The sequence below is a fragment of the Microcaecilia unicolor genome, chromosome 1, assembly GCF_901765095.1.
Source record: "Microcaecilia unicolor chromosome 1, aMicUni1.1, whole genome shotgun sequence".
Classification (NCBI taxonomy): domain Eukaryota; kingdom Metazoa; phylum Chordata; class Amphibia; order Gymnophiona; family Siphonopidae; genus Microcaecilia; species Microcaecilia unicolor.
The window spans coordinates 682,581,397-682,597,085 of NC_044031.1; the positions used below are offsets into that span (position 1 = coordinate 682,581,397).

At 46.8% G+C, this 15,689-nt stretch overlaps 1 protein-coding gene across 3 annotated transcripts in view; it reads right to left on the reverse strand.

The window, feature by feature from the left end:
• The window catches only part of LOC115460611 (telomere repeats-binding bouquet formation protein 2-like), an 81,144-nt gene that overhangs the window by 48,182 nt on the left and 17,273 nt on the right, over positions 1-15,689 (reverse strand). For all 3 annotated transcript variants that reach the window (XM_030190378.1, XM_030190376.1, XM_030190379.1), the window contains 2 exons: positions 10,805-10,866; positions 4,644-4,729 (listed from right to left, as the gene is read on the reverse strand). In XM_030190378.1, the coding sequence (XP_030046238.1) occupies positions 4,644-4,729; positions 10,805-10,866 (148 nt within the window). The remainder of the gene's footprint in view (positions 1-4,643; positions 4,730-10,804; positions 10,867-15,689) is intronic.

The window sequence follows — 15,689 nt, forward strand, 5'->3', positions numbered from 1 at the left end:
CTTGGCTCATTAATCTCATCCCATGGCTTTTCCTACCATCTCTATGCTGATGACTCCCAAATCTACCTTTCTACCCCTGATATCTCACCTTGCATCCAAACCAAAGTTTCAGCGTGCTTGTCTGACATCGCTGTCAGGATGTCTCAACGCCACCTGAAATTAAATATGACCAAAACCAAGCTTCTCATTTTCCCCCCCCAAACCCACCTCCCCGCTCCCCCCGTTTTCTATTTCTGTTGATGGCTCTCTCATTCTCCCTGTCTCCTCAGCTCGAAACCTTGGGGTCATCTTTGACTCTTCTCTCTCCTTCTCTGCTCATATCCAGCAGATTGCCAAGACCTGTCGTTTCTTTCTTTACAACATCCGTAAAATCCGCCCCTTTCTTTCCAAGCACTCTACCAAAACCCTCATCCACACCCTTGTCACCTCTCGTTTAGACTACTGCAATCTGCTTCTTGCTGGCCTCCCACTTAGTCACCTCTCCCCTCTCCAGTCGGTTCAAAACTCTGCTGCCCGTCTCATCTTCCGCCAGGGTCGCTTTACTCATACTACCCCTCTCCTCAAGACCCTTCACTGGCTCCCTATCCGTTTTCGCATCCTGTTCAAACTTCTTCTACTAACCTATAAATGTATTCACTCTGCTGCTCCCCAGTATCTCTCCACACTCGTCCTTCCCTACACCCCTTCCCGTGCACTCCGCTCCATGGATAAATCCTTCTTATCTGTTCCCTTCTCCACTACTGCCAACTCCAGACTTCGCGCCTCCTGTCTCGCTGCACCCTACGCCTGGAATAAACTTCCTGAGCCCCTACGTCTTGCCCCATCCTTGGCCACCTTTAAATCTAGACTGAAAGCCCACCTCTTTAACATTGCTTTTGACTCGTAACCACTTGTAACCACTCGCCTCCACCTACCCTCCTCTCTTCCTTCCCGTCCACATTAATTGATTTGATTTGCTTACTTTATTTTTTTGTCTATTAGATTGTAAGCTCTTTGAGCAGGGACTGTCTTTCTTCTATGTTTGTGCAGCGCTGCGTATGCCTTGTAGCGCTATAGAAATGCTAAATAGTAGTAGTAGTAGTAGCCTCGGATGTGTTCTTCACCAGCCAATCGTCGAGGTAAGGGAACACGTGTACTCCCAGCCTGCGAAGCGCTGCTGCTACCACAGCCAGGCACTTCGTGAACACCCTGGGCGCAGAGGCGAGTCCAAAGGGTAGCCCAGCTGAAATCGCAGATACTGCCTGTGAGCTGGCAGTATCGGGATATGCGTGTAGACGTCCTTCAAGTCCAGAGAGCATAGCCAATCGTTTTCCTGAATCATGGGAAGAAGGGTGCCCAGGGAAAGCATCCTGAACTTTTCCTTAGGTCTAGGATGGGACGCATCCCCCCTGTTTTCTTTTCCACAAGGAAGTACCTGGAATAGAATCCCAGCCCTTCTTGCCCGGATGGCACGGGCTCGACCTCATTGGCGCTGAGAAGGGCGGAGAGTTCCTCTGCAAGTACCTGCTTGTGCTGGAAGCTGTAGGACTGAGCTCCCGGTGGGCAATTTGGAGGCTTCGAGGCCAAATTGAGGGTGTATCCTTGCCGGATTATTTGAAGAACCCAACGGTCGGAGGTTATAAGAGGCCACCTTTGGTGAAAAACTTTCAACCTCCCCCCTGACGGTAGATCGCCCGGCATGGATACGTTGATGTCGGCTATGCTCTGCTGGAGCCAGTCAAAAGCTCGTCCCCTGCTTTTGCTGGGGAGCCGTGGGGCCTTGCTGAGGCGCACGCTGCTGACGAGAGCGAGCGCGCTGGGGCTTAGCCTGGGCCGCAGCCTGGCGAGAGGGAGGATTGTATCTACGCTTACCAGAAGAGTAGGGAACAGCCCTCCTTCCCCCATAAAAACGTCTACCTGATGAGGTAGATGCTGAAGGCTGCCGGCGGGAGAATTTGTCAAAAGCGTTATCCCGCTGGTGGAGCTGTTCTACCACCTGTTCGACTTTCTCTCCAAAAATGTTGTCCGCTCGGCAAGGGGAGTCCGCAATCCGCTGCTGGATCCTATTCTCCAGGTCGGAGGCACGCAGCCATGAGAGTCTGCGCATCACCACACCTTGAGCAGCGGCCCTGGACGCAACATCAAAGGTATCATATACCCCTCTGGCCAGGAATTTTCTGCACGCCTTCAGCTGCCTGACCACCTCCTGAAACGGCCTGGCTTGCTCAGGAGGGAGCTTGTCCACCAAGCCCGCCAACTGTCGCACATTGTTCCGCATATGGATGCTCGTGTAGAGCTGGTAGGACTGAATCTTGGCTACAAGCATAGAGGAATGATAGGCCTTCCTCCCAAAGGAGTCTAAGGTTCTGGAGTCTTTGCCCGGGGGCGCCGAAGCATGCTCTCTAGAACTCTTAGCCTTCTTTAGGGCCAGATCCACCACACCAGAGTCGTGAGGCAACTGAGTGCGCATCAGCTCTGGGTCCCCATGGATCCGATACTGGGATTCGATCTTCTTGGGAATATAGGGATTAGTTAATGGCTTGGTCCAGTTCGCCAGCAATGTCTTTTTAGGACATGATGCATGGGTACTGTGGACGTTTCCTTAGGTGGAGAAGGACAGTCCAAGAGCTCAAACATTTCAGCCCTGGGCTCATCCTCCACAACCACCGGGAAGGGGATGGCCGTAGACATCTCCCGGACAAAGGCCGCGAAAGACAGACTCTCGGGAGGAGAAAGCTGCCTTTCAGGGGAGGGAGTGGGGTCAGAAGGAAGGCCATCAGACTCCTCGTCAGAGAAATATCTGATGTCCTCCTCCTCCTCCCACGAGGCCTCACCATCGGTATCAGACACAAGTTCACGAACCTGCATCTGAAGCCGTGCCCAACTCGACTCCGTGGAAACACGGCCACGGTAGGAGCGTCGAGAGGTGGACTCCCTCGCCAGCACCGGCGAAGCTCCCTCCGCCGACGGGGAGTCTGCCTGGGAGGCGGCCATAGCGTACCGATACCGGAGACCTCACCTCGGGCAAGGGGCCAGCCGTCGCCTCACTCGTCGGTACCGGTGGCGCAAGCACCCCCGGCACCGGAGAAGGGCACAACAGCTCTCCTAGAATCTCTGGAAGAACAGCCCGGAGACTCTCGTGCAGAGCGGCTGTGGAGAAAGACTGGGAAGCCGATGCAGGCGTCGAGGTCAGAGTCTGTTCCGGGCGTGGAGGCGGTTCCGGGCTGTCCAAGGGGGAGCGCATCGACACCTCCTGAACAGAGGGTGAGCGGTCCTCCCAGTGCCGATGCCTACTGGGTGCCGACTGCCTCCGCGACCCAGAACTCTCGGTACCGAGACGGGAAGGAGACCGGTGACGATGCTTCTTTGACTTCTTCAAGCGAAGCATGTCACCTGAGCTTTCCGGTACCGACGAGGACGTAGAATACAACCGTCGCTTCCTCTGGGCCGAGGCCGAAGAAGGTCGATCTCGGGGGGAGGGGGGGGGCGGGGGGGGGGGCTGTACCGCAGGAGCCCTCAGGGCAGAGGGAGACCCACCCGAAGGCTCACCGCCACCAGCAGGGGAATGGACAGCCCTCACCTGCACTCCAGACGAAGCACCACCATCCGACGACATCAGCAATAGCGGAGGTCCCGGTACCACCGGCGTCGACGCAGCCTTTCGATGTCTCGGTACCGACGATGCAGGAGGTAGAAGCCTCGATGCAGTCGATGCCGAGGTCGAAGACTTCAATGCTGTCGACGTCGATGCACTCGATGCCCGTGCTGTTGTCGTCGAAGAGCCCGAGAACAACGCGTTCCACTGGGCCAATCTCGCTACCTGAGTCCTCTTTTTCAAAAGAGCACAGACTGCAGGCCTGCTGGCGGTGCCCAGCCCCCAGACACTGAAGACACGAAGCGTGCCTATCAGTGAGCGAGATTACCCGGGCGCACTGGGTGCACTTCTTGAAGCCGCTGGAAGACTTCGATGACATGGGCGGAAAAATCACGCCGGCAAAATCAAAATTCGCGATGATGACGAAAGGCACCAAAAAGAAGGGAGAAAAAACCCGTACCGAGGCCAAATAGGCCGGTCCCGAAAGCGAAAGGAAACTTATGCGGGGAAAAGCTGGAAACACGGGAAAGGGGTAAAGACCGGAGCGGTCTTTTTTTTTTTTTTAGCGAAAATCGCGAAGACGCGCGAGGTCAACTTGAGGGGCACGAAACGGCGGCAAAACACGACCGTCCCGAGCGCGGACAAAAGAAGACTGACGAACACGAGCCGGTTCGGGCGGGAAGACGGCCGCGCATGCGCGGTGCGCATGGACGCGCGAAGACTAGCAAAGGCCTTTGCTAGTGAAGTTTCCGGTTGGAGGGGGCTGCCGTGGACGTCACCCATCAGTGAGAACAAGCAGCCTGCTTGTCCTCGGAGAAACCTAAAATCACATCAAGTATATATTGACTGTGGTATTCAAAGTTGTGTAGCACAGGCAACTTTGAAGCAAGATGTGGTAGAAGGAAGGAGGGGGTTAAAGCAATGATACAAGTTTTAGCAGCTGAAAAATAAAATCTGTTCTTCAAATTCAGAGCAAGTTCTAATTTCCAGAATGGAAGAAAGAATGTGGATTTCATTTTGAAAACATATGAAAGATCACTGGATTCCTTGAAAAGATAATGAACCATACCTTGAACTTGGGCAGCTGTCAACTGTCACTGGTTGATTATTCTCTTCTCTGCAGGCTTCTCTTCTGTCTTGTGTCATTTTATTATGCTGCAGAAAATTCAGCCCAGTTTATTAGGTATGCTTTTGCATACACACAAAAAAAGAGTAATTTTATAATAGGGCACCTAGGTTAAGAGGTGAGGCATGCACCTACTAAAGCACTCTCTTAGGTGCCTATCAGGCTCATTTTCGAAAGAGAAGGACGCTCATCTTTCGACACAAATCGGAAGATGGGCGTCCTTCTCCCAGGGTCATCCAAATCGGTATAATCGAAAGCCGATTTTGGACGTCCCCTACTGCTTTCCGTCGCAAAGACAGTCAAAGTTCAAGGGGGCATATCGGAGGCGTAGCGAAGGTGGGACTTGGGCGTGCCAAACACATGGACGCCCTCAACCCATAATGGAAAAAAAGGGCGTCCCTGACGAGCACTTGGACGACTTTACCCAGTCCTGTTTTTCTTACGACCAAGGCACAAAAAGGTAGCTGAAATGACCAGATGACCACCGGAGAGAATCGGGGATGACCTCCCCTTACTCCCCCAGTGGTCACTAACCCCTTCCCACCCTCAATAAACATCTTTAAAAATATTTTTTGCCAGCCTCAGATGTCATATTCAGCTCCATGACAGCAGTATGCAGGTACCTGGAGCAGTTTTAGTGGGTGCACTGCACTTCAGACAGGCGGACCAGGCCCATCTCCCTCCCTACCTGTTATGTTTGTGGAGGAAACAGCAAGCCCTCCAAAACCCACCACAAACCCACATCTAGGTGCCCCCCTCACCCATAAGGGTTATGATAGTGGTGTACAGTTGTGGGTAGTGGGTTTTAGGGGGGGTTGGGGGGGGGGCTCAGCAGACAAGGTAAGGGAGCTATGTTCCTAGGAGCATTTTATGATGTCCACTGCAGTGCCCCCTAGGGTGCCCGGTTGGTGTCCTGGCATGTCAGAGGGACCAGCGCACTACAAATGCTAGCTCCTCCCACAACCAACGGGCTTGCATTTGGTCGTTTCTGAGATGGGCATCCTTGGTTTCCATTATCGCCGAAAATCAGAAACAACCATCTCTAAGGACAACCTAAATTTCAAGATTTGGGCATTCCCGACCGTATTATCGAAACAAAAGATGGACGTCCATCTTGTTTCGATAATACGGGTTTCCCCGCCCCTCCATTGGGACATTTTGCAAGGACGTCCTCAACAAAATTTGGGCGTCCCTTTTGATTATGTCCCTCTTTGTCTTCATAAAATACTAGCATACATGGCAGGTATATATTTTGTAATGTAAACTCCTCCTAAACTCCACCTACTAGCAACATACACACCCTTCTTGACAAGTGCATATATATATTTTTTTTTTCCTTTTTTTAAGTGTATGTGTCCACAAAAGCACAAAACAGACTTAATGAAATGACCCCCAATAAGATGAAATTTTCAATGTCATTTACCCAGCTGAAATGAGCCGATTGAACAATGCCTTCCTCAAATGAAATTAAAGTACACATAGGCAAGAAATGCAAGTGCATTTAACTACAAAGAAAAAGGGGCAGGGGGCAAAAAACCCCCAGTGCAAACGCATGCCGTTTTCAAATATGTTATTTTACCCTCCCCTACCTCCTACCAACACATATACAAAGTAGGTAGGTGCTTTTAACAAGTGAACCTTTTGATTGATACTTTTGGTTAGTAGATTTTCTTTGAAAATTTGCATAAAGTATGAACATTAAAAAATTCATACCATACATCAGACTTTGTCTGACATGTGTAAAGACACTTATCAAGAAAGTCAGTTAACAGGTAGGAAATAACATGCAAATAGAAAGAAAACCCAAGGCCTTTATTTGCTTTCAACTACTTTATTACATTACAGTGCAGAAAGGGCCTCTTTTACAAAGCCACGCTATTGATTCTCAGTGCAGCAAATGAGAGAAAGCCCATTCAATTCCTATGGGCTTCCTCTCATTTGACGTGCAGGAATCACTAGTGCGGCTTTGTAAAAGAAGCCCCAAGTTTTCTATAACTGAAGGACTTATTTCCCAAACCCACTAAGTTCACATCAGTTGCACAGGACTTAAAGGGTTTTGGAAATAAGTCCTTCAATTATAAATCAGAATACAGTGTACATATCTTATTATAGTAACTTGCAAATTATGGAAACTACCATTAAGAGTAATTTTAATAACAGGTTGTCTAGCTTGGGGGGGTCCAGCGGGTGTCTGTTTTATAAAGCCTATAAATCTTTAGCCAGTGGTAGTCTGTGATTCTTGGCTGCTGCCAGCATTATACCCAGATATTCAATGCCAGGCCAATATCCAGTTGCGTATGAAATTCAGCACTTAACTGCCTAAGTGAAACTGGACAAAGATAAGTTGGTGTTTTATGTGGTCCCACTTGTCTGGTTAAGTTCTGAATATCGGCACGCAACCACATAATTGCTGAATACCGACATGTAACCACATAACTGCTGACTCTGCCCCTAGACCACCCACAAAAATCGCTGGCTATGACTTTAGCTGTTAGTGCTCATGTTCACACACAAGCTATTTAACTGCCCAGGAGCCCTACAGGTGTCACAAACTGTAGCGATAATGAAGCCATGTGCATTTATTTACATCTGCTTATGAGGTGTAAATTTTAAGAAAACTCTAAACAGATATCCAAACAAAAATAATGATAATGATGTGATGAAAATGATTTTTATTTTATGTGGAGGAAAAGCCTCAAATGTGAAGGAAGCACTCTGTCGTTGATCATTACAACATAAGGGAGGTCCCTTGAAACATCACGGGCATAAAAACCTTCTTTAGAGAAAGTTAAGCTAATAGAACCTAATCAAACTCTTAACGGTTCTAAAAGGTACTCTTATCTCTCAATCCTGCAGTCGTTTGAACACCTTCCACGGCCCAACTTCGGCCCAAGTTTCGGATTCTGCCTCAGGGTCCATGGTGTCTGACCAAAGGAATCTATAAAGAGAGCAAGCTGGTCACATCAATTCACTTTCTATACATATACCTCAAAAAATCCTTTCAAAGGTTCTCCTCACAGTTAAATGTAGCCGCTGCCTCTAACTCTCGAGTGCTTATCAAAATGGCCACGATTTATAAGGTATTACGTCAGACGCTAATCAGATAAACCCCTCCCTGAAAGCAGTCAATCATATGACATCACACTTCCCGATATGCTACTATGTGTCAGAAGAATTGATTCCATTCAATCCTTGTGTTTATTCCATATGGATGTAAAGTATGTAAACGGAAAATCCATCGTAGTTCTTGTCTCAGTAGGAGGAGTTTTTTGTCACCATCTCCACGGCTCCACTTAAGCTGTTGAAGCACAATACATTTTAAGCTCTCAAAAGGGTGTCCTTCCTTAATACAATGAGCTGCTAGTGGTGCCGTGGTTTTATTAGTGTTGATATTGCTTTTATGCTCTGTTAGTCTAGTGGACAATTTCCTAGACGTCCACTAGCTGTCACCCGAAAAAACTTAAAGACAGCATACCTTTCTCTCAGTTCTTAAGGTATAGACGTATCTGTTCTGATGTCTCTGATTTCAAGAGTAAAGCTAGAGAATTGGGCTCCAGATTAAGAAATAGAGGATACCCTAAAGAAATTGTACAAAGAGCGTATAGACGGGCTAAATTTAAACTCAAGTAAATAAAACCTTTCTTTCCCCGTGAAGTCTTCCGCAATTTGATATAATACATGGTCTTGAGCCAGATGGATTACTGCAACGCTATATATGCGGGATGCAAAGAACAACTGCTCAAGAAATTACAAACGGCTCAAAATACTGTGGCAAGACTGATATTTGGAAAATCTAAATTTGAAACTGCAAAACCACTCAGAGAAATTCTGCATTGGCTCCCTATAAAAAGAACGAATAGCCTTTAAAATATGTACATTAATCCACAGAATAATCTACGGTGAGGTACCAGAATACATGCTTGAATTGGTTGATTTACCACCTAGAACCAGAACCAGTTCATCGCGATCTTATCTGAACTTACATTACCCAGACTGCAATGGCTTAAAGTATAAATCAATTTACGCCTCAAACTTCACCTACATTGGTACTCAACTGTGGAACGCCTTACCCAAATTAACAAAAACTACCCAGAACTACCTAAACTTTAGGAAATCATTGAAAACAGTTCAAGAAGGCTTATTCCCCAGGTTCAACATAATCAGAATTATCCCTTACTATTATAAGATCCAATAGACTCTAATTACATCTTATCTTTCATATTTTCTACTGATTAATTGTTATTTATATCCTACTTCAATACCCATCATTGTTTAACTGTTATTTTTCTTATTCTGCTATATTTGAAAAATTGCACTTCTTGCATTGTAACTTACTACAATATTTTTGTAAGCCACTTTGAGCCTGCTATCAGTGGGAAAAGGTGAGATACAAATGTGATAAATAAAATAAATAAATAAATAACAACCGCGAATACCTTTTTTTACGAAGACAGAGGAACAACAGTGAAGATGAAGAAATCTTGACTTGTGTGTTGCATCACTCCACCACAGCCAGGAGATATGGGAATATAATAAGAAACAACTGGCATGTTATACAAATGTTACCTGGTTTTCAAAATATGAAATTGAGACTGGCGTTCAGTAGAGGTAGAAACCTCAAAGAAATTTTAGCACCGTCAGCCTTGAGGCACTTTGATATTAGACAAGACACAGAAGAAGGACATAAGAGTTGTGGAGAATGTAGAATGTGTGGAATTATGATGAATTGTAAAGAATTTACAGATCCACAGTCTGCGAAAACGTATGTTTTACATCATAGTACTTCATGCTCATCTGTTTACTGCATTATGTGCTGCTGCAATAAGTTATATATAGGACAAACGTCTAGGAAATTGTCCACTAGACTAACAGAGCATAAAAGCTATATCAACACTAATAAAACCACGGCACCACTAGCAGCTCATTGTATTAAGGAAGGACACCCTTTTGAGAGCTTAAAATGTATTGTGCTTCAACAGCTTAAGTGGAGCCGTGGAGATGGTGACAAAAACTCCTCCTACTGAGACAAGAACGATGGATTTTCCGTTTACATACTTTACATCCATATGGAACAAACACAAGGATTGAATGGAATCAATTCTTCTGACATATAGTAGCATATCGGGAAGTGTGATGTCATATGATTGACTGCTCTCAGGGAGGGGTTTGTCTGATTAGCGTCTGACGTAATACCTTATAAATCGTGGCCATTTTGATAAGCACTCGAGAGTTAGAGGCAGTGGCTACATTTAACTGTGAGAACTTTTGAAAGGATTTTTTGAGGTATATGTATAGAAAGTGAATTGATGTGACCAGCTTGCTCTCTTTATAGATTCCTTTGGTCGGTCACCCCGGACCCTGAGGCAGAATCCGAAACTTGGGCCGAAGTTGGGCCGTGGAAGGTGTTCAAACAACTGCAGGATTGAGAGATAAGAGTACCTTTTAGAACCGTTAAGAGTTTGATTAGGTTCTATTTAGCTTAACTTTCTCTAAAGGAGGTTTTTATGCCCGTGATGATTCAAGGGACCTCCCTTATGTTGTAATGATCAACGACGGAGGTCTTCCTTCATATTTGAGGCTTTTCCTCCACATAAAATAAAAATCATTTTCATCACATCATTATCATTATTTTTGTTTGGATATCTGTTAAGAGTTTTCCAGAAATTGATTTTGTGATATTTCAACAGCTCTATTTTGATATTTAGTGTAAATTTTAAGCACACCAATGCCAGGTTTTGCAATATTCTGTAATGGAATCTGGGTGCACAGATATCGTTATGGAATAGGCTCTTATTGTGCAGCATCAGGCCACCTACAAGAATCGCCTCCATAGTCCTGCTGAGTGGGGGTAAACAGGGTAACAGCTCTGGGCCCCTATGCTATAGGAGGCCTCGAACCTGCCTGAAATTAAAGGATACATAACCAGCTGATGGACTTGGGCCCCCAACCAATTTCTGCTTTGGGTCTCAGCATGTTTCACTGATCCTGCTGCTGAATATAACTACAATTTGAATCGTTCTAAGTTACAAGGTTTCAAATTATACATTCATTGGACAGCTGAATATCAAACTCATCATATTCTAGTACAACTACAACATAATTACCTCTTTCACCAGCAAATCACTGTCCTGTTCCCAAATAAATCTACCAATTCGTCTTCTTATTTCTGCAATTGCTCCCAAAAAATGTAAATATTGTGAGAATTCCATTACATTTTATGCAAAGAACTGAACAGTAGCTAGATATAGATGTATATATATAAGATCTTTTTTCTCTTTATCTAAATATTTATGCATATTAAGCAAACAGCTCCTTGTGGCATGTCACAGACTTATTGTTGCAACTCTTGCCATGAGAGGCACATTTGCCATCAAATGCAGGTACTTTGCAAATACCACAGACTGTAGAAAGACAAAGCAGGGGGATAAATGGGCCATAAGAAAAAGTCCACCAGTTCCTCCTATTTCAATACCATGAGACCAAGGAGAAAGAGAAGGACAGAGAGCTGCAGGAGAGAGGACACTGGAGCTGCAGAGTAAGAGAAAGTAAAGGGATGAATATGTGCTTGGGTCAAACTGGGGGAGAACAAATATCCTCTGATGAATTTCACCCAGTAAATGTACACAGGAGTTCAATTTTTGAAAATTAGTCATTCAGTGGCTTTTTAACTGGTCATCTTTAGACAAACTTACAGGTGAACCTAACTGGGTAGCAGGAAGTCAAGATTAAAGATTGGCATCAGGCAGTCAAAACCCCGGCAGTTTACATTTTTCCCCATTCAACTCAACAAATAAGCTCTTGCAAATTTTACCCAGATAAAACAAAAAAAGGAGACTGTCTAAAGTTTAAATGCATCGTGAGAATTACCCCTGCACAATCAAAACATGACATTCAGTGCTGACCAGCTAAAGTTAGCCAGTTAACTTTAGAACAGTTATTTATCCAATCAGAGTTATCTGGATAACTTTATCTGAATATATTTTTTATCTGAAATTTCCATATTAAATGAATGAAGAGCACCTCTCTATTTTGTTTAGGGTTTATGCTTATACAGTACTACCAGAACAGTGATTTTAAAAAGTGACTAGCCAAACTTGCAGTAATATGTGGAAACATGACCTAATGTCAGATCTAAGCCACTTCAGTATAGTACTGCAATTACTGTAACTGACCTACAAGAACACTGACTTCAACATAGAGGTGCTATGCCAGGACTTACAGAGAGGGAGAGAGCTTCCCTGGAAAGAATTTACTGGGAAATTGCTTTTAACCTTGGAGAAAGCTAGACAGAGTTAAATAGGTAACATCAGTGACTTTAAGTTACTCCGCTCACTTAGCAAAGGAGTTTAAGGAATAGTTTTTTGGGTTTTTTTAAGCACATACAGTCTTCTTTTAGAGTTCCATAAACTAGCATTTAAAGTGACTATTTTAAAGTAACTATAGTATCAGTAAAAAGCACAGCTAATAGTCACGGGAAACCTCAGTTTAGACTTTATTTATTAGGATTTATTTACCACTTTTTTGAAAGAATTCACTCAAGGCGGTGTATGGTAAGAATAAATCAAACATAATCAACAGACAAAGAGAATGCTACATACCTGTAGAAGGTATTCTCCGAGGACAGCAGGCTGATTGTTCTCACTGATGGGTGACGTCCACGGCAGCCCCCTCCAATCGGAAACTTCACTAGCAAAGGCCTTTGCTAGTCCTCGCGCGCCCATGCGCACTGCGCATGCGCGGCCGTCTTCCCGCCCGAACCGGCTCGTGTTCGTCAGTCCCATATGTAGCAAGACAAAGACAAGGGAAGACACAACTCCAAAGGGGAGGCGAGCGGGTTTGTGAGAACAATCAGCCTGCTGTCCTTTGAGAATACCTTCTACAGGTATGTAGCATTCGCTTTCTCCGAGGACAAGCAGGCTCTTGTTCTCACTGATGGGGTATCCCTAGCCCCCAGGCTCACTCAAAACAACAAACATGGTCAATTGGGCCTCGCAACAGCGAGGACATAACTGAGATTGACCTAACAACTTATCCAACTAACTGAGAGTGTAGCCTGGAACAGAATAAAAATGGGCCTAGGGGAGTGGAGTTGGATTCTAAACCCCGAACAGATTCTGAAGCACTGACTGCCCGAACTGACTGTCGCGTCGGGTATCCTGCTGCAGGCAGTAATGAGATGTGAATGTGTGGACAGATGACCACATCGCAGCTTTGCAGATCTCTTCAATAGTGGCTGACTTCAAGTGGGCCACTGACGCAGCCATGGCTCTGACATTGTGAGCCGTGATATGACCCTCAAGAGCCAGCCCAGCCTGGGCGTAAGTGAAAGAAATGCAATCTGCTAGCCAATTGGATATGGTGCGTTTCCCCACAGCCTCTCCCCTCCTGTTGGGATCAAAAGAAACAAACAATTGGGCGGACTGTCTATTGGGCTGTGTCCGCTCCAGATAGAAGGCCAATGCTCTCTTGCAGTCCAATGTGTGCAGCTGACGTTCAGCAGGGCAGGAATGAGGACGGGGAAAGAATGTTGGCAAGACAATTGACTGGTTCAGATGGAACTCCAACACTACCTTCGGCAAGAACTTAGGGTGAGTGCGGAGGACTACTCTGTTATGATGAAATTTGGTGTAAGGGGACTGGGCTACCTGGGCCTGAAGCTCACTGACTCTATGAGCTGAAGTAACTGCCACCAAGAAAATGACCTTCCAGGTCAAGTACTTCAGATGGCAGGAGTTCAGTGGCTCAAAAGGAGGTTTCATCAGCTGGGTGAGAACGACATTGAGATCCCATGACACTGTAGGAAGTTTGACGGGGGGCTTTGACAAAAGCAAACCTCTCATGAAGCGAACAACTAAAAGCTGTCCTGAGATCGACTTACCTTCCACACGGTAATGGTATGCACTGATTGCACTAAGGTGAACCCTTACAGAGTTGGTCTTGAGACCAGACTCAGAAAAGTGCAGAAGGTAGTCAAGCAGGGTCTGTGTAGGACAAGAGCGAGGATCTAGGGCCTTGCTGTCACACCAGACGGCAAACCTCCTCCATAAAAAGAAGTAACTCCTCTTAGTGGAATCTTTCCTGGAAGCAAGCAAGATGCGGGAGACACCCTCTGACAGACCCAAAGAGGCAAAGTCTACGCTCTCAACATCCAGGCCGTGACAGCCAGAGACCGGAGGTTGGGATGCAGAAGCGCCCCTTCGTCCTGTGTGATGAGGGTCGGAAAACACTCAAATCTCCACGGTTCTTCGGAGGACAACTCCAGAAGAAGAGGGAACCAGATCTGACGCGGCCAAAACGGAGCAATCAGAATCATGGTGCCTTGGTCTTGCTTGAGTTTCAACAAAGTCTTCCTCACCAGAGGTATGGGAGGATAAGCATACAGCAGACCTTCCCCCCAATCCAGGAGGAAGGCATCTGATGCCAGTCTGCCGTGGGCCTGAAGTCTGGAACAGAACTGAGGGACTTTGTGGTTGGCTCGAGATGCAAAGAGATCTACCAAGGGGGTGCCCCACACCTGGAAGATCTGGCGCACTACTCGGGAGTTGAGCGACCACTCGTGAGGTTGCATAATCCTGCTCAACCTGTCGGCCAGACTGTTGTTTACGCCTGCCAGATATCTGGCTTGGAGCAACATGCCATGACGGCGAGCCCAGAGCCACATGCTGACGGCTTCCTGACACAGGGGGCGAGATCCGGTGCCCCCCTGCTTGTTGATGTAATACATGGCAACCTGGTTGTCTGTCTGAATTTGGATAAATTTGGTGGGACAGCCGATCTCTGAAAGCCTTCAGAGCGTTCCAGACCGCTCGTAACTCCAGGAGATTGATCTGCAGATCGCGTTCCTGGAGGGACCAGCTCCCTTGGGTGTGAAGCCCATGGACATGAGCTCCCCACCCCAGGAGAGACGCATCCGTAGTCAGCACTTTTTGTGGCTGAGGAATTTGGAAAGGACGTCCCAGAGTCAAATTGGGCCAAATCGTCCACCAATACAGGGATTTGAGAAAACTCGTGGACAGGTGGATCACGTCTTCTAGATCCCCAGCAGCCTGAAACCACTGGGAAGCTAGGGTCCATTGAGCAGATCGCATGTGAAGGCGGGCCATGGGAGTCACATGAACTGTGGAGGCCATGTGGCCCAACAATCTCAACATCTGCCGAGCTGTGATCTGCTGGGACGCAAGTTGTTGGCTCTCGTCTCTGGGAGATAGGCACGAGCCGTCCGAGAGTCCAGCAGAGCTCCTATGAATTCGAGTCTCTGTACTGGAAGAAGATGGGACTTTGGATAATTTATCACAAACCCCAGTAGCTCCAGGAGGTGAATAGTCATCTGCATGGACTGTAGAGCTCCTGCCTCGGATGTGTTCTTCACCAGCCAATTTTCGAGATAGGGGAACACGTGTACTCCCAGCCTGCGAAGCGCCGCTGCTACTACAGCCAGGCACTTCGTGAACACTCTGGGCGCAGAGGCGAGCCCAAAGGGTAGCACACAGTACTGGAAGTGACGTGTGCCCAGCTGAAATCGCAGATACTGTCTGTGAGCTGGCAGTATCGGGATGTGCGTGTAGGCATCCTTCAAGTCCAGAGAGCATAGCCAGTCGTTTTCCTGAATCATGGGAAGAAGGGTGCCCAGGGAAAGCATCCTGAACTTTTCCTTGACCAGATATTTGTTCAGGGCCCTTAGGTCTAGGATGGGACGCATCCCCCCTGTTTTCTTTTCCACAAGGAAGTACCTGAAATAGAATCCCAGCCCTTCTTGCCCGGATGGCACGGGCTCGACCGCATTAGCACTGAGAAGGGCGGAGAGTTCCTCTGCAAGTACCTGCTTGTGCTGGAAGCTGTAGGATTGAGCTCCCGGTGGGCAATTTGGAGGTTTCGAGGCCAAATTGAGGGTGTATCCTTGCCGGACTATTTGAAGAACCCAACGGTCGGAGGTTATGAGAGGCCACCTTTGGTGAAAAACTTTCAACCTCCCCCTGACCGGCAGATCGC